Here is a 22,959-nt window from a genome sequence, read left to right as displayed (position 1 = left end):
TTTGAGGCATAATAATGAGTTGGTGATACCATGAAGCAATCTGTTAACTAATCAGGGGATGAGGTGGTAGTGTATCGAAAGTTTGTGCCGCTCGGTGGTGTGTGCCGCTCGGTGGTGGATTACGTTAAGGCTTAGTGCTGACTAAGCCGCAATGTAGTAGGGGTCGGTTTAACGGTTAATTTCATGGGATCAGACTTTAAATCTTTAAGCCTTTCTATATTGCTTTTTCTGCTGCCACTAGCCTTATAGCCTTGTAGAGGTTAGCGCCTCACCTCTTAGATTGATATAATGTAGGGTCCTTGCGGCTAACCTCTACAAGACTATGCTTTTTACCTGTCCAAATCTCAGCTAAAGGATAGAATCATGATCACCTGTTTCACTAACCATCCGTCATGGTTCTGAATACCACAATTCCAAGGTCTCTTTCTGACGAGGAGAGTTTATCTGATTTTCGTGTCTCCCTCCCATCAGCGAGGATCTGGAACGCTTGGCTCAACTGAATAGACGTGGACATTTCAATCAGGCAATCACTCTTTTCAACGAATGTCTTGCATCTCATGTTGATTTCTTCCTAGTTGTGGCAGAGTATGCAGACCTTCTGCTTGAGTAAGGGAGTTTTGGATAGCTTCGTCGGTAGCAGCCGTCTGTTTGATCCTCTTGTGAGGTTTGGCGATGAGGAGGTCCTTCTGCTGAAGCCGCTCAAGTCGGTTGCGGAGATTTATACCAACGGAGCATTGATCCCGGCATTGGGGATGACGCTTGAAACGCTGAAACATCTCGAACGTCAATCCAGAGAGCTTCCGATGTGGTTCAAACCCCCTACTGGGGTTCAGGTATGTAGTAGGGAGCGAAGTGTCGAATATGCCAAGTCAATCCTAGTTTGAGTACTTTTATAGAGGTCGAAGTGCAGCCATGAAGAAATCCTTCGGGAGCCCCAATCCAAACGAAAACGTAAATACTACCTACTCCTGGCACAGCTGAGGACATACAAACAAAATTGTTAGCGAGTGAATGAGGTCCATTGCCAGAATTAAGTGTACAAGCCCCTGGCATTAATCACATTGTCAACACCCACTCCGTGCATCTATTGCGGAGAGCCTGAGAGGTAACATGCATTCTTCAGGAGAAGCAATCAACAAATAGATGGTATTTCCTCTTCTAGTATTAGCAGAGTCTTTCCGAGCAAACAAAAATGTCATATCTGTTCCATAGTCCAGTCCACGCCAAAGCAAGACACACCATCTCATACTCATGGTCCGGTACAGTCTCAATGACTGAAACTTTCAAGTATACCGAAGAAATATCATATTAGACACATCCATGCGTCAGATCTCTTCCCAATCTCAATGTAAAAATCACAATTGACCCGTAACAAGCCCCTAGACTCTTCTCCTCCCAGTGCAATATCTCCCATCCGCAGCGAAGGAGAAGATCCTTTGTCTTAGCCCATTCAGCGGCAACTTGAGATCCCTTCCATTGGACAGTGAGGGTGTCTTTGCCGTACTTTTTCCGATACCCTTCGATAAGATCTGGAACCATACAAAACTCCTTTGGGCTGTACCTAGCGCCTGCCTGGTGGTACTCCCATTCCTGGAAAGAGGTTTCGCGAGGGTGAAAAGGATTGAACAAGGGCAGTGGATCATACTCTTGCAAATCAACCTCTGGATACAACAGGCGAGGTACCAGCTCTTCTCGGCAGTCAGGCAACAACATCGTCACGATGAGAGGGTTGTCGGACCAGCTCAGCTTTCGGAAAACCCGCTCAATCCTCGGACTGATGACTTCGAACCAGTCGTGCGAAGTCCCGTCCAGCCATGTATCATAGGATGCGACAGTCAGGCGCCTGGCCACCCCACTCAGATTGTTGCATTTCCTTGCGCTGATTCTTTGGTTTCCCTCATGGATTCTCACGTCAGACTCGTAGACGATCTCGAGATGCTTAAGCCGACATATATTGCGTCTGCCAATCATCTCCAGCCATTCATATAACAAGGCCCAGTCAGCCTCGCCATCGCTGACGTAGAACCGGAATGTGTTTTCAGCGAAGAATACTCTGGCCGCTTCTTGATAGATGGTGCTGTTGCAACGAAACAAGGGCAGTGCTGAGCAAGGGAGATTTCGTGCTTCGTATCGTCCCCTGACCTTGCGTTTCAGAATCGGATCGAAGAACGCTACATCTGGTCCTTCGGATTTCCATTTGAAAAACCGTCTTTGGCTGATGCAGATGGAGCCTGCTTCCGGGGTAAGTAAGTATCGATAGATTAGTAGGCGGATCTCGGGGGGAAGAAACAGGAAACTCTTGGGATTATTGGCTGATTCCATGTTGCTGATGAGGGAGAATATGTTTCATCGGAAAAATCTGTAGAGATATCACGACCTCTTGCCCTCAGGCAGCAATGACATACGGTTGTGTAATTCTGATCGCGACACTTTGTCCCGATGGCCAGCAAAGTTTGAACCATCCCGTACCAGACTTTATGCCTTACTCTTGCGTTCAGGATGAAAGGAAGCTATATCAACAGGAGTGAACACTATTCCAAGGCTAGCATTCACTATGGTAAGAGGAAATAAGAGAAATGGAGCAGTGAATGCCACATGTGCCAGTGAAGGGAGCAGCAGGAGGACCAGGCTGACCTACTATCTTCCTAAGAAGGCAAATCCTACAGCGTGATTCAGTACTTGCAATCCAAGGTGTGGATATACACCATGATCTTCAGCCACATAGCTTCAGTAGATCTGGCCTATGATGGACTTCCTGACTATGTATATGATAGCATAAAGTAGGTGCATTTTCGACACAAAATGCGAAGCACTTCTTTGTTGGACTTGAGAATCATGCTTCGCCTGGTCTGAGGCAGTAGAAGGACCAATTCCGCTTCTTCCCCTAGCTTAATTAATGTATCATTCATTGGACGTCTAATCTTGATTGAATCTGAATGCGTCAATGCGAGTGATTACGCGCTAATGTCTCATATCTTCCCTTTGCCAATGCATACACGGTTTCCAACCGGGGCATGCTCACTTCATGTTTCCGAGCCAGTCTCACCGTGTTCCCAACAATCGCTTCGACTTCAAATGATCGACCCTGCTTGACATCCTGCAGCATACTCGGATCGCGTCCTGTTCCTGTTTCCGCCCGACGGGTTGCCGTTTGAAGCCGTACCCTCGCTGCCTCCTCATCCACCCCGGGAATTCCCACCTTCTTGGCCAGTGCCACAATTTCCATCATAATCCCCCAGACTAGTTCAAATGCGAAGGGCTCTGAAGTGAAGAGGAAGTCCCCATCCGAGCACATGCTCAGCGCGCAGATAGGATTCCACGACGCGTTGACGAGCAACTTAGTCCAGCGCGCGATCTGAATGTCGTCGTGCAGTTTGGCCTCGCCGCCGCCTTGATTCATCAGGTCAACGAGCTTGCTGGCCGCTGCTTTATGTGTAGCGGGTGCGTTGGCGGGATAGGTTCCCAGTTCCAGCAGGTTCAGCATTTCGGGGTAGTCAATGATGCCCGGACCAGTTTGGGTGGATGGTAGGTAGATGACACCGCTGAGGATGGGATTCTCTGGGAATTCGGCTGCAACATCCCTCTCAATCTCTATACCGTTCTGAGCTAGGACGATGGCCGTCTCTGGACGGCCGATAAGTGCCGGTCTGATCAGATCTGCTAGTGACGGCTTACTACCGGGGAAGCATTTCGCAGTCACCAGGACATAATCATATACTGCGTCTTTGGGGCATTCAGCGACACTGCGAACGATATGATCTGGGTGATATGTGACGTTGCCAAATCGTACACTTGTCAGTGTAAATCCATGCTGCTTGACGACATCGTAGTTGGACCGACACACGGCTGTCACGGTGCATCCGGCACGCTGCAGTTGGAGGAGATAAATGGCGCCGATGCTGCCGACCCCGAAGAGGAGAATATGCGGCTTGGACCGCATGGCTGATGTGACAAGTGAGGAGCCGTGGTTATGGCAGTTGAATGATGAATTGATGAGGGCGAAGAGTTATCTGGAGACGGTGAGTCAATCTTCTGGCGCCAAGGCCATTGTTCCTTCCGCAGTGGGTCTATTCTATAGAAATAGATAGACAACCACAGCCATTTCTAGCGTTGTAGACATGATAGAGCAATAACAAGTTCAACAGGTTGATTTACCCGGCTCAACATGAGCTTGGCTTTCTCGTCTTCTTCTCCTCTTCAAAAAGCCACAATGTCCTTTCAAGAGCTTCCTCCAGAGATCATTTCTCTAGTTATTCGCTTCCTTACTGACAACCATTCTCTCAGTGTCTTTCGCCTGCTCCGAGTCGACAAGCGATGCTTCGCCTTGGCTCTGCCAATAGCCAAGTCGCTCGTCTTCCATACAGTCCGATTAGACCTGTGTGTCAATCGACGCGTTGGCAGACAGGTAGCGAGGCTCTGTGCCCAGTTTCAAAAGGCTAATGCCTTTACTTGTGTCAGGCGACTCATCATCGAGGGCCATTTCTCGTTTGGCCGTGGATCTAGGGATAGTTACGAGTGGAGTCCACCCAGCGTCTCACATTTCTCGTCGTTTAGTCGCGATCCGCAAGATTCGGATGAGTCTGAAGAGCAGAATCTCGTCAGAAAGGGATGGAACCAGTATATCCACAGATGGAATGGGCACTATGGATGCTGGGAAACTGTCGCGGGGTGGATTAAGAGACTTCCTACCCTAGAAGATCTTCACTATTTGCACAGCGAACAATTCCCCCCTGCCTGCTTCAGACATTGCATCAACACCGACCGGAATGTAGACTGCATTTGCAGTCATTCGAGCTGCGGAGTATATATGCTCCTACAACTGACGAACATGAATATCGGCTAGTCACCTCGCCGTCTCTGAATACTATCAGTCCATACTATGAGACAAATACGCCAGAAGGTATTCGGCAGAAGCAGGCCTTCTTGCGCATCTTGAGCCTCGCCCCGAACTTGAAGGCGATATACCTGAACGTGAAACAGAATACCTCTGATGTGCCAGCCGCTGGGACATACTCAAGATGGTCCAAATTTACACAAGAACAAGGCGAAGGACCCTTTCATCTAGCCGCAATAGAATGTCTCCGAGTCAGACACGCCTACGATCCCATGCCTGCCGCTACACTGGAGGAATTGGCTGCGTACATTGATTTCTCTGTCTTGCAGACTCTTGATCTGACATCACCCATCCAGGGAGAAGCACTCGAGGCCTGGGCAGATCATCTTCATTTCCTGGCCCTTCAAACGCTACGCTTGTTGCTTGGTACGCAAATGGGCCGAACGGGACAAGCACCGGACTTCTACCTGAAAGCAACAAGATTTCTTCAGAGTCTTCCGGCGCTATCAGACGTATACCTAGACGAATGGCACTCACAGCTGCCGATTGGGACGTTGACACAAAGCCACGGACCACGTTTGCGCAAGCTGTCGGTGGCTGGTCTGCCCTGGCAATGTTTCACCGAGAACGATATCCTCCAACTCGGCAGACATTGTCCTCTACTGGAGAAGATGAGCATCCCCATCCGTCGTACCCAAGGAGACGCCCGGGAAGTGGCTCTCTACAAAGCCTTGGGCACAGTCAGAAACCTGAAGTTCCTCGATCTGGTATTAGATGTATCTGATCCGACCTTGGACCAAGAGCACGCCTCCATCGATCCGGATTGGGACGACTTTGACAATCAACCCGCCAACGTAAATCTAGGAGGCATTAACCCGAGCCGCAACGGCCACATCCGGAGGCTTCTGATCAATACCCTCATTGACAAACAACTTGCGTGCTCGATCCTCGAGGTTATTTCGGCCGCAAAGCCCCAAGATGCGCCACTCCTTGAACGGCTGTCCCTATCAATACAAGGTCAGACTCGTCCGGCCTACTTTGCGCGATGCGAGTTCTCCCATCTTGTGAGGCTCTTGTCCACGGAGTGGACCATTGAGCGCGATATCCGCCACGAGCACCGGAACAAAGTCGACGCGCGAATCACTATGATTCCTATTTGTTACTATTCTGTGCATCCGTGGGTTGCTGAAGTGTCTTCCCGAATCTGGCCTAGCACGCAGCTTCAAGATGGAGAATCAAGTGAAATTAGGTATTGTGACGTTTGGCGAAGTTTTCCTCTGGCTGTAGATGAAGACGCAACGGGGTCAAAGGCTGAGGCAAGTGTATAGATGCTCCTTTCCTGGAGCCTATATGGAACAGGAGATTCGACAATCGAAGGGAATCAAGACTTAGTCTATGATTTGGCTCCAAATGATTAGCAGTCTCGTCTTTGGCAGGAGGCATATGATATACGTGACAAGGCTGCCAGGACGAGATGTAGATTATGACTTCTCTCGCAATCGGTAAACCAGAACATCATTCTCCATAACATATGCCAATCCCACATAGCTACAGTGCAACCCTCTTCCGCATCACACATCTCCTGGCCCTATCATGGCCACACCGCGCCTGCTCCTCCAACTCCCGTCCATGTCTCTCACCAGCCGTGTCCACATCCACCTCCTCAAACCCCATCCTCGCATAGAACCGTCCATTAAACCCCAAATCCCGATACGTCGTGAGCGAGACATACTCATATCCCCTGTCTCTCGCCCGCCTTTCCACCTCCTCCAGCATCGTCCGCGCAATCCCCCTCCTCTGCCAGTCCTCATGCACATCCATCTCGGCGACGTACAACATCCCGTCGAGGTCTCGCACGGCGATAAACCCTACCGCCGTGTTCTCCGAGGTAACTGCAACCCATACGTTCTGCTGCGCGATCATTGAGCGGAGGGTTGCCGGATCAAGGGGCGGGGAGTCGGCGATCCAGGCGAGATGGACGGTGCGGAAGAGCTGGGCGGCGGAGGTTTCGATGGTGTTCATCCTTGGGATGTCCTCTTCAAGGGCGAGGCGGATTGAAATTTCGCACTTTTGGAGGGGAGTCGTTGTCATTGTGATTCGTAGCGTTCTTGCTTGAGTGAGATACTGCACTGTTGTGAGAGTGATGTTGTTGCAGGTTTACACTGTAGGTAGTGATTTGTTTAGTATTGTCGGCAGGATGGCAAGAAATAGGGATTCTTATATAGCTTCAAAGTACCCACTGTTGGCTGATCCCGGTTAGCCAAGGCAATCTACGACAATAATCGCCAATCAAATACGAGCATACGCCAGTTCTAGATCGTTTGAGTCATACCCGACTTCTAGATTCTTAGACCATGAATTGCGGTGCCCAAATCTAGCCCTGGGATCATTATAAGAGAACAGTAGGCCTTGGTAGTCGAATTCGGGATAGAAAAGAATCCACCGTCGATGGGACGAGTGAGTGTGCTAAACATTCGTTTGATAAAAGCGATTTCATGTCATTTCTAGTCTCGGGCAAAAATTAGGATATCAATATAGCTATCGAGACGAGCTAAGCAATAGATTGGTCTCGGTTTGCGAGGTGATTTACCCATAAATATTAAACACCATTCAAGCCCACGAGAGCCGCTGAATATCCTCCGGAATCTGCCACCCATGCGCCAGGCATGCCCTCTTGTACGCTTCAACCGCCTCGCCAACGGAATAGTCCTTATGAGACCGTTTCAGCGCCAGACGCGCAGGACGAGGCTCGGTATTAGTGATTGCCATTCGGACCTGCAGCAACACGCTCTCGATAGATGCCGTCGGGAGCCAGCCTGAATTGGTCAGAAGTTCCATACACATGGCCCCGCCCGCGGTGACGTGCCCACCACCGCCATTGACAAACTCCAGGAACCGGGGACGAATCACGCGGACAAATGGAGGAGCCATAGGGAAGCCGGGAGGGAAGCGCAGTTCAAGCACAACGCTTTTCATGTTAGCCTGCTTGAGGTCTTTTGCGAGCGGTAGATTGGGGTCGAAGCTGTGCAGCTCGACGATCCACTGGTATACTGTGGTTATAAAATCAGGGTCGATGTACCAGCCCAGGTCGTGAAGATGCTCCCGAGCTTGAACTTTGAGGGTGGCTCGAAGATGTTGCTGTAAGATTTTGGTTGCTGGTGTTGTTGCGTATTGGGGAGGTCTGAGCAGGGGAAGGGATTCCTTTTTGAGAGTTCCGGGTTCAAAGTCACTTTTCACACTGTTCTTGGACGACTGGACTGGCGGGGCCTCCTCTACCTCGCCCTCGTCATCTGAGAGAAGAACCAGAAGATCGTCGAATGCCGTGGCCACGCTAACAACGTCATCTTCCTGCAAGACTATCTTTGTCGAGTCGTCAGGGGTAGGCATCGTGTCTGCCTCTCGCTTTCGCTTCTTTCCTCCAGGAGGAGAGGGCGATTTGCTAATGGCAGGGTCGGTTTGGTGAAGAAGCCCCAAGCTATACCTTCGCTGGCTGTTGAGGGCAGAGATCGGAATGGCGATCGGGCCTCCACTCGGCCCCCTGGCTGAATATTTCGGATCTTGTATGTACATGGCTGATGGATTTGGATTTGCTGCACCGGGGGCACTGGGCCCTGCACCTTGGACGTGACATTTGACGAAGAGATATCTCGGCTGAATCCAGTCCAGCTGAGTGACTACGTAATGCGGATTGGTGTGTTTGAACTTAGCTGGCGCGTTGACCAGTTCATTGAGTGAGACCAGCATCGTTATCTTCAAATTGCTTTGAGGCCAGGAGTAGTCGAGTCCGCTCCGCGTGTAACCCACGGATGTGTTGAAGTTATTAGACAGGTACACCCCATCCCCATAGGAGCGTCCGTTTGCGACCTCTTTGAAGTGGAGGCCTTCTCTTAGAATACTGTGCCAGTTGTACACTGGACTGCCGTGCCAGGCAAAGATGGTCGGGTAATCTGTCTTGGTAGTCGCGGTATTCGCGGCGACGGCGGCTCTGAAGCGCTGCTCTTTGTCTGGCGCCCCCTGGACAAGCCGAAACTGCTTGTATGACCCCATGCCAGTCACTCGATGATCGGAATGCGTGGTATCGTCCTCCATGATAAAGGAGCGGTTTGACGCAACGACCCAACGCAGCACGTCGAGTGCTGCCGGGGAAATGACATCCTTCCAGGCAGCCAGCTTTTTGTTATCGGAGTTCCCAAGGAAGGCTTTCATCTTATCAACATCGGGAAGGGTATCGAGAAGCAGTCTGACCGCTGCTCTTTTATCATCAACGTCAAGGTCATCGAAATTCCTGTCGTAGATCATGAATTTGACGGCATGTGACGGACCTTGCAGAAGTTCGGATGCGGAGAGCTGCTGCCCCTTCACAATCGGAGAGGAGAGCTGTACCTCACTAGTACCGGCATCAATGGCCTGCACTCGACAATGCCAGGGTCCTTCTTTCAGGGGCGTTCCAGTCTGAAAAATGACCACCCAGTCTCCGTGTTTGAAGGGCGGGTGCTTATCCGGGCGGCAAGTCATTGTTTGAGGGACCAGGCTGCCACTGTAGCAGGTTTGAACCTGCGAGGAATTTTTCTTCTTTGTATCTGTCGGTTGACGTTCGATCTCTTCAAGCCTATTCATGTTTAGAAACCATGGGACTTTGAGACCTAGGCCTGTGGGAAAGTCCGTGAGACGTCCGAATACTGCCCGAGCATATGTCAAACTGATGAGCAAATCAACAACACTCGGTTGGAATCGAATCTCATGTTCCAGGCTTGGGCCCATGCCGAGCGCCATGTACTGGAACAAACACAACCCGTTGGAGCAAACGTACGGTTTGAGTGCTTCAACACTATCGCGGATTTTGCAATGACAGACCAGGCAGAATTCCGTGCACTTGACAAAGTGACGAAGAGTAAACTGCATGCATATCAACGGCAGGGACAATTTATCGGGCTCATGACCTTGACCTATATGATCGCCTTGGAGTAGCGCCGGCGTGGAGCTACCCCAGGTGTCTGGCTCGAAATAGTCGTCGGGTAGAGCGGCATTTTCGGGCTTCCTGCCTTGATTTTGTTGAATGTAAAGCTCAGCTCCGGTCCATGACAGGCGGAGATGATATCGCAGTTCCATAATACGGAGAAATCTCTCGTTCAGGAGTGAGTCCAGCGGTTGCCCAATGAAAAGTGGTTTCAATCGGTGAGCGGTCCCTCCTAGGCCTTCTTTGGGCAGTGGAAGATCTCCTTGAAAGGCTCGTGTGGCGTCTTCAAGAGTTGGCTTGTAAGAATCACATAATCCGACGTGGAACTGGATCGCAGAGTACTTTGTGTTCCCGAGCGCCAGCAGTTTCTGAAAATGCACATACGTCGCTGGATAACGAATGAGCAGAACCAAGTATTCCGAAGCACGGACATCCCATGCTTGCATGGCCTCCTCGGAGATACCTAGTCTACCGATGCGACAGGAGACTGACACGATTATAGAGCCTGTCAGTGATCCCAGATAGCCCACTTTCAGACCAGCATTTTTCACAGCGCGAAGGTCGCGGCGCAGGGTCTTCAGTAGATCTTTGTGGTCCGTCTCAGAAATGACAAATTCCGGTTCACTGTCCAATTCCCAGTCGTTGTTGTTGTCGTCGTCGTCATCAAACCCAGTCTCGTCCTCAGCCCCACAAACAACCTCATCATCATCATCATCATCTGCTTCGATATCAGGTTGTCGCAGCGCATCTTGGACGAGCTCGTCGATGTAATTGAGGAAATCCTCAAGTGAAACCCCTGAGAACCTGGATTGAGCATTTTCTAGAACTATAGCGACCCTTGAAGGAGGATCTTCGGATGTGGTGAAGACAAAGTACGCGTGACTTTCGGGGTAGTCTTGTGTATCTGTCGAGATGTCAGTTGGTTTCGGTCACGTCCATCCGAGAAGGCCTTCGAAGGAGCCTCACCTGATACTATGGCTTGAAAATCAATACTGGTGCCTGTGGAGGCATCGGTAAACGTAAATGTGATGGAGCCATCATGATCTCCTGCTCTGACACCGCTCAGATGAGGGAACCTGCTTGGTGTCTTTGCACCAATCAGGTCTTTCTGAAAGTCTTTGCGAGGCATGGTGTCTCCTGGCAGAAGGAAAGCCTGCAATTCGCAATATATGAGCTTCGGTATGTCGAGATATGCCGCTGATTTGATCAAGATGATGGAAAATCGTGGTTGACGTTGGATGTTGTAGAAATATTTGCCCGTGTGTTGTAGTGAGAGAAAGGTCAGTGACAGTCAAAGAACCATAGGCGACGCTGGGAGAGTTGTTTGTCCAGGCTGCAGCGGTCATGGATACCTAGTTTTCTCTCAGCGCACAACCATGGTTTCGCCATGTCTATCACCAAGTGTCTTACTTCTGCGCAGTGAAAGACTCTGGTAGCATCTTAGGAATTGCGTCATTCTTTTTAGCTCTATATCTCTGTTTTCTGGATTAGGTCGGGGTGCCTCTGTCGGCTCAACCACTCATCGCTCATCTTCATTTCACTCTCAATAGACTTCCTTCTCCTAGGAACTATTCGCCCTTCATCTCTTAGCATTATGGACTTTGTTTCAAGATGGGATACAAAGAAAGTGGCTCAATAGCGCCAGCTCAAAACAAACGATCCTAATCTGATGTAGTGTCTGCCTTAGGCATGAGCTGCCCCTCCGTCAGCTATTCTGATTGGCCAGCCCCTGGCCAGAGGTGCTCCTGTCACATGACCTGTCACATGGGATCTGCTCAAAGAGGAAAGTAGGGCACGGGATCAGGGCTGTTTGTAAAGTGATCGCAGTGTGCAAAGGTGGCATTCATGCAACACAGTCTCAGCTCTTTCTGTGGAGGAAAAGTTCAGGCTCTACTACTCGATCGAAAATTTGAAGTTCCAATTGGTTGACCTCTTTGGTTAGCTGTGCGTTGTCCATATATATATTGTTAATGTAAGCATGAAAGAAGCTTCCAGCCATCAAAACATGGGATTCCCCCCTGAGGTAGCTTCAACCGCCTAGCTATGGGTGACTCATGTGCTAATGCTCCAAGTCATCACCACAGGTCCAATCAAGCCATACTTCTGATACGGTGTACTAGCATACAGCGGCTGTACCTCTCCCGCTATTGACCCTGCGATCATAGTTTGATTTGCCTCTGCCTTGATCCGATTGAATAGTGGAGTTGTCACCTCCACCACAATTTTATGCGTCTGACCCGGACTCACGTATGGAGATATGTCAACGACTGGATTGACTGGATCAATGGGAGGAAGTTTTCGTCCATCGATATAAACGCGAGCAGTGTGAATAATCGGCCCTAGTGATAGCTTGCCCTGTATGCGAGGGACATTCGGTACAGTGAGGCTCGTTCGAGTATCGACCGATGCCACCCACATTGGTCAAAGCAGGAGAGATAGCGCTCCATGGTCTCAGGGTGATGTTGGAGAAGTTGTGCAACGTGACGGCTGTTTGAACCAGAGAACGGTCGCTTGGAGCGTGAAAGTCTTCAATCGACAGGTCCCAACGTGTCAGGTTAGCTATGCTGTATCGACTTGACGTACTGCTGCTTGCGACAATGCTCGAATTTCCTGCATCACTATTGCCACTATTCTCAAGACTTAGAATGGTTGTCTCATTTGGCGCGAACTGCAGGGAGACCGCAATCGCCGCGGACCTTCTCTTGAATGAGTCGACCATTTTCCTCTCCCCCGTCCAAGCATTGAGAAGGTGCGGCGTTCTCGCTCCATTGTTTTGGATGTTGACTTTGCATGTGGTAGAGACGTTCTGATCGTTATACAGAAAGACATAATCCGCCTTGCCCCTGGGGTCGGACCGTTTCACCACACGCAATGTACCGGTAGTACAGTCCGGCGAAACATCGGCTGTGATTCCTGCCTTAGTCAGGGCACCGGTGAGATCTGCAAGTGACGAGACAAACTGCACGGATGGCAAGTTGCGTATCTTATGCCATCCGTCTTCGACGATTTGACCAGCCTGAGCATTTGATGTCACTTGGGGTAGGCTACCAACAAGAACCACGGGGAGTCCTTTTTGAGCAAACTCTACCACTCGTGCCGCCACATCTTTCCGAACGAGGTTGAAGGTAGATGTGTTGAAGGTGGACGAGGCGAAAACCAGAGCCTTATATCTGGGCCCATCCGGAGCAAGGACCTTTGCTTGAACAGTGACCTGCGGGTCAACGAGGTTATCCGGAGCAACGTAGTCGTGAGTGTAGCCAGAGTCGACGCCAGAGGCAGATACTGTTACGGCTGCAAGAAGCGCATACAACGCTATCGCGCCGCTTTGTGTGACATATAAGGTTCTCATGTTTGTTTGGTCACAGTTCTTGCGGACTGCGCTTCAGAAAACACAAGATCCGGGGCTCCGCCTTCTTATGGTTAAAGAACTCCAGGTTATTCATGATCGCAAGAGGCAGGTAACCCCTTGAGAGGATTCGCCATATTTCGGCATTAATTATCACGAAGTGCGAGCAGTTTCTGGGATCGTCAGTCGGACTTCCTGGATAAAAGTGCGGGGATTTTCGGGGTAGTCCGGGGTAAGTTGGTTCTCGTTCGGGAGGTCTTACACCCTCAAGTCTAACTGAGCTGCCAGGACTGGAGGCAGGAGGCTTTGTGCTTTTCTTACTGGTACCTGAAGATTGCATCTCCGCAGAAAGGTCTACTGTTATAATGCAAAGAGCTTGGTGAGTTGTTATGAAGAAACAGCGGGTCATGTCTAAAGTGTAAAACTAGGTAACTGGTATATTGAAGACACAAATCACACAGAAACGAAGAGAATGGATCAGACATTAACAACCTGCGCCTGAGTCCGTTCCACATGTTCGACCTCCACGACCTTGGCCACCTCAACGTCCGACTGTGGTTGGCTCTTGGGGTAAAAGTCGATCTTACCTCCGTCCTTGATCACCCCCGTTCGGTCCAGATAGTTCCGACTGCGCATGTATGGGTCTAGCTGCCAGTAATTCAACCGCAACTGCTCAATCAACTCGTCCCGATGAGCCTTGGCAGCTGCCGTCTCCTCTTCGTCCTTGTTCCTGATTGCTGTGACCCACTTGGAGGTGGCGCTGAGTAGCTCGACGCCAATGCTGGCACGTTGGGCCAGCAGAGCATCACGCGCGGTCGTGTCTTCCATGCGGTCGTTCTCGTTCTCGTCGGGCTCCACGTACTCGTATGTCCAGTCCTCGGCCCCGCCGAGTTCCTTGACGATCCGGTCGCGGGGAATGAACTTTTCCATGTCGGCAATGCTCTTGGTGAATTGGATCTTGGAGACAATCACGGGGTCCATCCAGCCTTTGATGAGACGCCAGATACCTATTCTCGTCAGTGGATACTCTTCATGCGATTGGAAACGGACGTACCTGAGAACACCCATGGTGCGTTGTGAATGAGCAGCACACCCAGTGACTCGGGGTAGTTTGCTTCAAAGCATTTGATGATGAATTTGACGGGTGGATATTCCATGTTCGAGAGACCAAACCCAGTCATATCGAAGACAACCGCCTGCGCTGTCAGTTAGTTCTATGACGCCAAAGTCGAAAGTGATGGCTTACAGCAGTCTCCACCAGCGGCACCAGCAACAACCGCACGGACTCAATAACGTGGATAATAAATTGATTCAATGTCTCTTCGCTCTGCGCACCGGGCTTATGCAACTTGACCCGAATCACAACGATGGGCCTGCCCAGCTTATCGACACCGTGCACATACGCCTTTCCCATGCGCATCTGCGCCAGAAAGTCTGTTCCATTCTTTGCGGCAACAGTGTTGGAGGTATCTCTCGACGCCTTGAGCGCATGCAGCTCGCCCTTGGCGATGACTTCCTCGTCGACGTTGAACTCCTTCATGCGCCACAGGATGGCATCCAGCATCATGACAAAGGCCTTGTTGACGTCCCACTTGCGCGCGCGCAGGAAGCGCAGGAACAGCGCATCTGGGTGATCGTGCTTTGCGGTGCTCAGGAGTCCATCTCGGATTTCCTCGGGTGTAATCTCGGTGAGGATATGTTGAACTTGTTTGATTTCAGGGGTGTGCAGCCCGAGCCCCTGGAGGTGCTGAGAGACTTGAGCAGCGTAGGCGGGGGTGGTGGCTGTGCTGCCCTTTGAGGCGGTCGTGTTGGTCCGAGCGAGGGAGTTGCGTCGGTGCTGAGGCTCATTTGTGTCTGTTGTGGTGGATGTCAGAGCATCGGACAGACTCAGGACGATAGTCCATAGATGCTCGAGTTTCTTCTGTTGGTCTGCGGTGAGATTGCCGAGGAATCCTTCGGGGATGTTCGAGTGCGCCATTGTCTCGGTTGTCAGTCGAAGAATGTGAACACATCGTCTGGCCGGTCAAGCTGGGCTGAGTGGGCTGAGCCTATATATAAATCCAGACCAGCCTTATTGTGCTCAGGGCATATGAAAGTCCCCCGCAGGGATCGGCATACCTCGGTCCGCCATGTCCATCATTGTGGGAGAAACGATAAGCGCTGACCAGTGATCTAGATCCAGACTTGGTAACCAGGACGTTTGAGGGGCCCCTTGATCCCTCCCCGCGATTGTGGATCGAGATGGTCATGGCTTATCAAGTCCATCTCAACTCAAATTCCCCAGTTTACCAGTCCCCACCGCATGGACTGAACCTAGGCTCGATACAATGTACTAATATCTTCAGAGTCTACTACATGTGCTAGCGAAGATCTTGATATGACGCGTGCATGCTTCCAAACATCCTGTGATCATCCGGGCATCCCTTGACTCCAAGAATATGCATGATATCTACGCTCCATGCACAAGCCAATCCGCGGAACCTGTTGCTTACAACAGACTGTCCTCGAAAATGAGATTCAATTGCACTGAGATTTAGATAAATGGCCTCTCAATAGCGTTTCTGATTCTACCCCGGAGTAGAACCTTAAAACCTGAACCAGTCAATTTCCCCCGCATTCATGGTGATTCCACAAACCGTCGATCCGCCAACATCAACCAAATGGTTTGTGGGTTAGATATGGAGCGACCAATTACGCTTTGATATTCAACAACTAGACCCATCGGCACTTACCACAAATTGGACAAATCCACAAAGATCCACGCTACGGAGTACTTGTTAATACTAACTTAGGCTGACGGCTGGAAAGCGGACATAGCTAGACTCCTTTCGGAATGCACTGCGAAGTTCGCCAGAGCCACTGATTGGTGCTTATACGACCTGTTTCAGGTTCATCATTTTTCTGAGCCTTGAAAGGCGTCCAGGAATGGAATGATACTTGTTAGGGAAAGGAGTGCGATGGATTTCAGGTTTGGTTAAGGTGGATGTATTTGCCACTACGGTTCCTGGGCATGTTCAGTTTCAGGAGATGCATCTTGCATGCTCAACTACCGTTTAGTTACTCTATTGTCTTGCGGTTCTTGTCTGCTCCTGACTCGCAAGATCAAGTGGGCTCGTCCTGGCCTGTGATGGAATATTTCTATCAACTCCTCGGTTGCATTTGCTTTGGGCTCAATGTGTGGAAGTCGTTGTCAGATCCGGTTTACCCAACGGGCATCTTCAGATTCAAGAACGGGTTTCTTGAATAAATGTATTATCAAGTCTCTGGGCACTGAAGCCATAGGTCCAAGGATCTACGTCCCCATTCATCAGATCCGGGGAAGAAAGGCCAAATCGGATGCAAAGGATCTGATATTATAGGATCTCAGTATGTTCAATGTACTGACAACTCTAAGGCTACTGTTCGTCCGAAGTTGCTTAGCAAGAAGCCCCTGAGGGAACATTCTCGCACTCGGAGCTGGTCTCGCCGCCAGTGATGTCCACGCCCTCCCAGGTCCAGTCACTGCAGCTGCCGTCACCACAGAGAATGTACACCTCGACAGCGTCGGACTCCACGGTACCAGTGACCCTGTCAATGGTCAGGTCGGTGATCGGAACACCAGTTGTAGGGGTACCGGTAGGGCTGCCGTTCTCGTAGTCCTGCTCGATGACGATACCATAGTCGGTAATACCGGACAGCTTGATGTTGGAGTAGGTGACCTCGCTGACGGAGCCGGTGGCATCGTATACGGTCTTGATGCGGACACCGTTGGCCGAGTCGGTCACGGTGGAGTCGGTGATGGTGACGTTCTTGACGGTGTTGTCGTCGCGGCCGCCGACGGAGCCGATGGAGAGACCGTGGCCGCCGGAGCAGGTGCCGCCGGAGAATTCGATGTTCTAAGAGGCAGTTAGTCAACGCCAACGTCAGCCAGCGAGACACGCGGGAAACGTACCTCGCCCGAGTTGATTGCAATGCAGTCATCCTGGTTCTTGACGGTCGCGCCGCGGATGTAGACGCCGGTACTCTCGCTGATGTCGAACCCGTCGGTGTTGTGGCCGCCGTTGTCATCACCGTCCGAGTTGTCGATGGTGATGTCGATCAGGTAGAGGTTTGTCGCCTGGACACTGATGGCCTGCACGGGGGTGTTCTTGATGGACAGGCCGGTGATGGTGGAGTCCTCGAGGCTGTGGGCGTACATGAACTTGGGCTTTGTCTTGCCGCCGTTGGTGCCCTCGCCATCCCACCAACGGGAGCCATCGGCGTTGATCACGGCGCCGGAGTTCTGCTTGACGGTGATGTCCTTGCCACCGAAGCGGATCAGGGGGCCGCTCCACTCTTCGTAGCCGAAGGTGGTGGTGCCTTCGAAAACGATCTTCGGGGATTAGCATAGTGGCTGAGCAGGGAGATGAGCAATGGCAGCGACGTACGGTAGTGCCGTCATCGACATCAGACAGATCCAGTGTCTCGCCGGCAGGAACCTCGATGTTGTCGAGGACAATCTCGGAGCAACCAGAGGCGCTCTTGGTGGCCTGGGAGGCCGCAGTGAAGGTACAAGTCGAAGACCTCTTGGTCAGATCCGACACGCGAGAGGGAGCAGGGGCAGCAGCGACGAGGGAGCCCAGCGCAGCCAGGCCAAGGAGCTCAACGGAACGCATGATGAATAAACGAAGGAAAAGTTCTGATCAACAGAACAGTTTTGGTCGGTAAGGAATGAATCTGGTCAACAGGTAGGAAAGAAAAGGGAGGCTTGGAGGTTGCAGCTTGCAAAGTCAATCCATCGTTCCACGGCACCACTCCCTTTTATACGCATCGACCTTCAGCACTGATCAGTGAAACTAAGCTTCACCCCCAACTTGGCTCCAACTTGGCTCCGGCCAAGCCGGTACATGAATGTCTGCAAGATGAAGAGTCATTGGCGGGAATTGCAGTGTTCATCAACCTCGAACGGCTATCGGAGGTTAGCCGGCCAGGAGGATGCTTGGTCTGGGGTCGTCGTCATCAAGGAGCTGCGGCGTCCTGCGGGAATCAAATGCTCCACTGCGAGTCATGATTAGTGTGGTGGATGGGCCATAGGGTGGTTCGAGAGAGGGTTCGGTGTCGCACTATTTCTGTTGGGAATTTTTGTTTCATATCTTCTTGCAGCACAGAATTTAATCATTGCAGTGATGCTCTGGGATCCGTGTCGTTGTTGTCGGCCTGTGATAATTTGCGGTACATACAAACGCCTCAGCAATTCAGCAGGGAGCTTGCAGTAACGGCATCTTCTCAAGGACCCAGTAGACTGTTCCAAATCCATTCTGCGGTCTAGACCATCGGTGAAAGGACTAAGTACTGCCTCCCATTCTCTTCCTGAACGGTGGAACCAATGTCCGTTCACGGGATGTGGTGATGATCGGCAGTCATAAGCATTCGTCAGATGTATAGCACGCACCCACCCGCAATATAGATAGATTAATTGCCTCGCAATGCCCTAGGGAGCAGACTATTCTTGAGTCAGTCGGAAATTCCGAGTCGGCTATTTCGGTACCGTTCAGGGTTGAATTCATGGATAGGTATTGACCTAAACATACGGAGTAAAATCACCAGGTACCAATAACATGAGGGAACTTGTGCAGGAGGTAAAGTAAGTATGAAAGAACGGCTAGACTCGCGCCATGATGGAATCAAGCATGTTGAAGTTTCATGTTGCTGGATGACGCGGCCATGTATAATCTCCCAGGAAGAGTAATAGGGGCTGGAATGATGTCTTGCAATGTCCAAAATACCGATAGACTCCCACCATACTCCGTAGAGCGTGCAACCATAATATCGCCGTTAAAGCAATGATCTGAACATTATTATTCATGGTTTAGAAGATACACAACTTGCTGCTAAACCCAATGTCGGTAAATCTGCAGCTGTAGCTGTCGAAACTCGCAAGGATCAGCTCACTCAACATGTATCTCGGAGCTTACCTGTGTCTCGCTGTATAATTGCATAGAATACTCCTACATTGAGAGTGACCGAAACACATGCACCATGGCCAATCTCGGTCATCGCGTGGAGACCTCCGACATTATACGTGCGCGCATCCTCACAAGCAACGACATCTCAATAGCTTCTATGAGGAACTTACCCTGTCTTGCCGTCTAGGACTCGCATTCGGTCTCTGACTTGGAGCATCCGGTCCCCTGCCTACCCTAGGGCTGTCCGGCTGAGTAGCTGAACTGGCTCCCTGAATCACGGCTCAACTGTGGCTAGCAAGAGGATATAGTGGAGATTCAATTGCTTTCGATATACAAGGGTTCTCACCTAGAATACAAGTAATCGTCTAGCGTTGAATGGAGCGGTCAAACAGAAAACAAGCCAGGCTAAGCCTTCGCATACGGAGACATCTCCCTCAGCTTCGACCAAGATACCAAAAGATAAACGGTGACGGCATCCCCACTGCATTACTGATAAAAGACGGTGATCTCAGGTGAGACCAGTAGAAAGCTCTTCTCCAGTGCTGCTCGCAGGCTCGCCGGCATGTCGCTACAATCCAGGTATCGTTCTCCCTGCAACAACCACCTTTCTACGGACGGTCGATGTAGGATCTCAGTGATGGGATCTAGTTGTTCGGTGTACCATCGGCCAGCTGTCTTCCCGTCTCCTTGTCTTCAGAGACCGCATCCTGCCGGGTTCCAGGTCGGTTGGTCCACAGAGATCAAGCACTCTTAGCCCGCCGTCACTGGCATCCCTTCGCGTCGAGTTTGACGGTGGTGCGCTCTGCTCTTCAGTCCTATTTGAAGTCGCTCCAATGACGTTCCGAAGCTGTCGAATCTTTGACTCTCAATCACTTGTAAGATGTTGATCACGAATTTTCAGCATTTAGTATACACTAAAGCTTGGCACTAAAATCTCTCATTGTGCGCTTCAATAGGTGACGTGCTCAGCATAAAACGAAGTCATTCTTGATGAACGAAGCCGGGTATTCGAGGCTCGGATCTGATACGGGGAAATGCTGCAATTTGTTGAATCCAGAGCTTTAACACGTGTCTCCTTGTTATTTGGCCAATGCGAGACTAGGATTGCGGTTCCTTGACCAAGTGCTGCAGGGATATATCAAGTAGCTTTCTTTGTAGATTCTGACTGAAAGGGCGCCTTTCAGCTATTAATAGAATCATGAATCAAGGTGACAAAGAAATTGATTGTCCTTTCTCATAAGATATCAAAGTCCAACTCAGTCAGCACAGCCAATGTCCAAGCCAAAGAAACTGTTCCTTCGAAGAGAGGTTGATGCTGTGGACTATTGAGACCTGAGGCATTCACTTCATTGGCTGGCCAAGGGGACAGTCACCTGACAGGTTACTAAAATGGGAATCCCATAAAAAGATCACGTGACCTGCAGCTGGTGGTTGACGGCTGAGACAAAGAAATGCACATTCACCACTTTGTCTATCAGGCTGAACAGGAATTCGCCCTCAGCCATCAAAAGAATATAAGAGTTGTGTCCATCTAGTCCTTAGATACTGGCTTTAGATACAACAGAATAGCCATGGGTAGTCTTCTTGACATGGCGTCGGTGGACGATCTTAGCAATCGGTTTAATCATTTTCTTAAGCAGGACGCGGAAAGGGCCCAGCTTATCGAGGTGAGGCCGCCTTCATCGCACTCTTGCGCTCTCCAGCTATCTCACTCTTGGAACTTGCTGATTCTGACCAGGTCGTGTTAAGAAAAATCAATGAAGATAAAGGACGACTGGATGCGCTTACCATTGAGCTGGAGCATGAGCGAGAGTCCCGCCATAGGTACCAGCTAGAGGTCCGCGATTTGCGAGAACAAAGGCAAAGATGGGAACAACTCTATGTAAGGTTGAACTCGTACGCAGTGTCAATTGCTGCTTCCCAGCTAATCTTCTGCCTATAGAACAAAGACCCATATGTGGCAGTCCTGGTTGATGGTGACGGTGCCATCTTCAATAACGAGTTGTTGCAGGACCCTCGTCAAGGGGCCCCTGAAGCTGCCCTGCGGCTCACCCAGGCAGTGAGAAACTACCTTAAGGATACACCTCTTGGTTCTGAGGATATTCCCATTGTGGTGCGGGTCTTTGCAAATCTGAACGGGCTGGCCAAGTCGCTTTTCCACCACAATGCCATCGACTATGAGGATAAGATGAGGGTATTTGCGGAGCAGTTTACTAATAGTCGTGCCGAGTTCGATTTTGTCAATGTCGGTCACGGCAAGGAGAACGCTGACTCTAAAATGAGAAGTAAGTTTGTCAGAGGTCCTGGTTGAGAGGGTAACTCACTAACTTGATTACAACACAGAGATGTTCGGTCATTTCTATAGAAACTTCCAGTGCAAGAAAATCTTCTTCGCTGGTTGCCATGATAACGGCTATCTTCATGAGCTCCGTGAATACGCAGGCGAGTCGGCCAAACAGCGCATCGTTCTCCTGGAGACCACTCCTGCGCAGCCGGCCTTCACTCAGATGGGGTTCGAGATGACCCGGTTTGACACTGTCTTCCGCACTGATTTTCTCGGGCCCCAGCCGGTTCCCCCTGCGTCTTTGACTGCTCTCAGAACACAACCGGTGACTGCGCCGCCTGCCAACCACGGGGTTATTGCCCAGCCACCGATCGCGCCCCCCTCTACTACTAGCAATCAAAGTCCTGTCGTGCGACCAGCCACGACGAGCACCGTCCGCACCAACTCTCCAGCTCTAGCACCGCCAGAGCGTCAAGCGTCCCCAGCAGTTGGAACCGTGGTCAGCTCCGGCAACGGTGGTGTCTCGATTAAGTATCCCACATACGCCACAGCCGGCGGTGCGAACGGTCACCATAATGTCGTCATCGCAGGCAGTGCCAAAACTAAAGAGCCGCGTGTCATATATTACAACAGCAACGGGCAGCGCATCGATCCTCCCAACAACCGGCCCGCGAACCCCAGCGATCACCGAACCTACGGCGAAAAGACCTTGAAGATCAAACCAAAAGCCTTCTGTAACGAGCTCTTCCTGGCTGATGGCTGTACCAAGGGACCGAATTGTCCGCAGGAGCACGAAGTCCAATTGACACCTGGAGAGCGCGCGGTCCACAGGTGGAAAGCCCGGGGCAGTCTGTGTACTAACGGTCCTTACTGTGAAAACTACCGCTGCTATCTGAGTCACCACTGTCCATTTGGAGACGGCTGCACGCGCGGCCCGACCTGCAAATTCAAGACTTCGCGCTGGGGAGATTTGCACCATGCGAAGATTGATTTAGAACCGGAGTATGTCCATCGTCACGTATGTTGATTAAGCTACTGACATATTGATAGTACCAAATGGGTTGAAGGCAACGACTTTCCCATGAGGGTCGGATAGGTATAGGACAACATAATTGGAGGATGCGATATCCTACCAGGAGTTCATATCTCCTTTTCTCATGCTTCTTGGCTCACAGCCTGGAGCATCAGTTCCTTCTGTCTTTCAAACACGCTCACATTTCTCCACTGATCAGCAAGGCTTAAGCTTTCATATTTTGAGTCATCTTTACCTTGGTCTACTTTTATGACATTCACTTCAATCATCATCTAACTATTATTTCAATAGTGCTATCTGATCACGGCCATGGTTATTCGTTGGACCTAAATACAAGTGTTTTCTTCCGTAGCTACGATGCCTGGCCAGATTTTCTCGTAACCTTAGGCAGCGAAACAACCAAAGCCATGGACAGACGGGATATATTGAAGTGAGCCTTCTAGGTCCGCTCTTCCAATGATCTCTACCCAGACTGCTGTTCCGAATGATAGATCGCTGTCTAGATCCGAACCAGTAAGATTCAATGAGTGGACGACAGCCTATCCAAACTGGTATTACCTCACCACAGACACAGGATGAGC

At 50.6% G+C, this 22,959-nt stretch overlaps 9 protein-coding genes across 9 annotated transcripts; 2 read left to right on the top strand and 7 right to left on the bottom strand.

Annotated features, from left to right (window-relative positions):
* Positions 1-1,308: 1,308 nt before the first annotated feature.
* Positions 1,309-2,322, bottom strand: CDV56_105139 (uncharacterized protein; the record flags this gene model as incomplete). The annotated part of the gene is made up of 1 exon (XM_026758758.1): positions 1,309-2,322. One exon carries the CDS (start codon positions 2,320-2,322, stop codon positions 1,309-1,311), a length of 1,014 nt encoding a protein of 337 aa, XP_026611243.1.
* A 619-nt stretch (positions 2,323-2,941) lies between these two features.
* CDV56_105030 (ketopantoate reductase family protein) lies at positions 2,942-3,940 on the bottom strand (the record flags this gene model as incomplete). Its single annotated transcript, XM_026758649.1, has 1 exon — positions 2,942-3,940. One exon carries the CDS (start codon positions 3,938-3,940, stop codon positions 2,942-2,944), a length of 999 nt encoding a protein of 332 aa, XP_026611242.1.
* Positions 3,941-4,210: 270 nt separating this feature from the next.
* Positions 4,211-6,121, top strand: CDV56_104846 (uncharacterized protein; the record flags this gene model as incomplete). Its single annotated transcript, XM_026758465.1, has 3 exons — positions 4,211-4,617; positions 4,773-5,992; positions 6,048-6,121. 3 exons carry the CDS (start codon positions 4,211-4,213, stop codon positions 6,119-6,121), a joined length of 1,701 nt encoding a protein of 566 aa, XP_026611241.1.
* Positions 6,122-6,382: 261 nt separating this feature from the next.
* CDV56_104771 (GNAT family N-acetyltransferase) lies at positions 6,383-6,925 on the bottom strand (the record flags this gene model as incomplete). The annotated part of the gene is made up of 1 exon (XM_026758390.1): positions 6,383-6,925. The coding sequence occupies one exon, from the start codon at positions 6,923-6,925 to the stop codon at positions 6,383-6,385; it is 543 nt and encodes a 180-aa protein (XP_026611240.1).
* Positions 6,926-7,444: 519 nt separating this feature from the next.
* On the bottom strand, positions 7,445-10,920 carry CDV56_104431 (putative ubiquitin conjugating enzyme; the record flags this gene model as incomplete). The annotated part of the gene is made up of 2 exons (XM_026758050.1): positions 7,445-10,695; positions 10,758-10,920. 2 exons carry the CDS (start codon positions 10,918-10,920, stop codon positions 7,445-7,447), a joined length of 3,414 nt encoding a protein of 1,137 aa, XP_026611239.1.
* Positions 10,921-12,072: 1,152 nt separating this feature from the next.
* Positions 12,073-13,140, bottom strand: CDV56_104215 (uncharacterized protein; the record flags this gene model as incomplete). The annotated part of the gene is made up of 1 exon (XM_026757834.1): positions 12,073-13,140. The coding sequence occupies one exon, from the start codon at positions 13,138-13,140 to the stop codon at positions 12,073-12,075; it is 1,068 nt and encodes a 355-aa protein (XP_026611238.1).
* Positions 13,141-13,614: 474 nt separating this feature from the next.
* CDV56_104007 (CRAL-TRIO domain-containing protein) lies at positions 13,615-15,115 on the bottom strand (the record flags this gene model as incomplete). The annotated part of the gene is made up of 3 exons (XM_026757626.1): positions 13,615-14,144; positions 14,192-14,333; positions 14,384-15,115. 3 exons carry the CDS (start codon positions 15,113-15,115, stop codon positions 13,615-13,617), a joined length of 1,404 nt encoding a protein of 467 aa, XP_026611237.1.
* Positions 15,116-16,553: 1,438 nt separating this feature from the next.
* Positions 16,554-17,771, bottom strand: CDV56_103739 (glycoside hydrolase family 28 protein; the record flags this gene model as incomplete). Its single annotated transcript, XM_026757358.1, has 3 exons — positions 16,554-17,012; positions 17,069-17,488; positions 17,544-17,771. The coding sequence occupies 3 exons, from the start codon at positions 17,769-17,771 to the stop codon at positions 16,554-16,556; spliced, it is 1,107 nt and encodes a 368-aa protein (XP_026611236.1).
* A 2,861-nt stretch (positions 17,772-20,632) lies between these two features.
* Positions 20,633-22,441, top strand: CDV56_103256 (uncharacterized protein; the record flags this gene model as incomplete). Its single annotated transcript, XM_026756875.1, has 5 exons — positions 20,633-20,728; positions 20,800-20,943; positions 21,004-21,346; positions 21,405-22,347; positions 22,396-22,441. 5 exons carry the CDS (start codon positions 20,633-20,635, stop codon positions 22,439-22,441), a joined length of 1,572 nt encoding a protein of 523 aa, XP_026611235.1.
* Positions 22,442-22,959: the final 518 nt, after the last annotated feature.

This window comes from Aspergillus thermomutatus, assembly GCF_002237265.1.
Source record: "Aspergillus thermomutatus strain HMR AF 39 chromosome Unknown NODE_241, whole genome shotgun sequence".
NCBI classification, from domain to species: domain Eukaryota; kingdom Fungi; phylum Ascomycota; class Eurotiomycetes; order Eurotiales; family Aspergillaceae; genus Aspergillus; species Aspergillus thermomutatus.
This window is presented reverse-complemented; position numbering and strand designations above follow the sequence as displayed.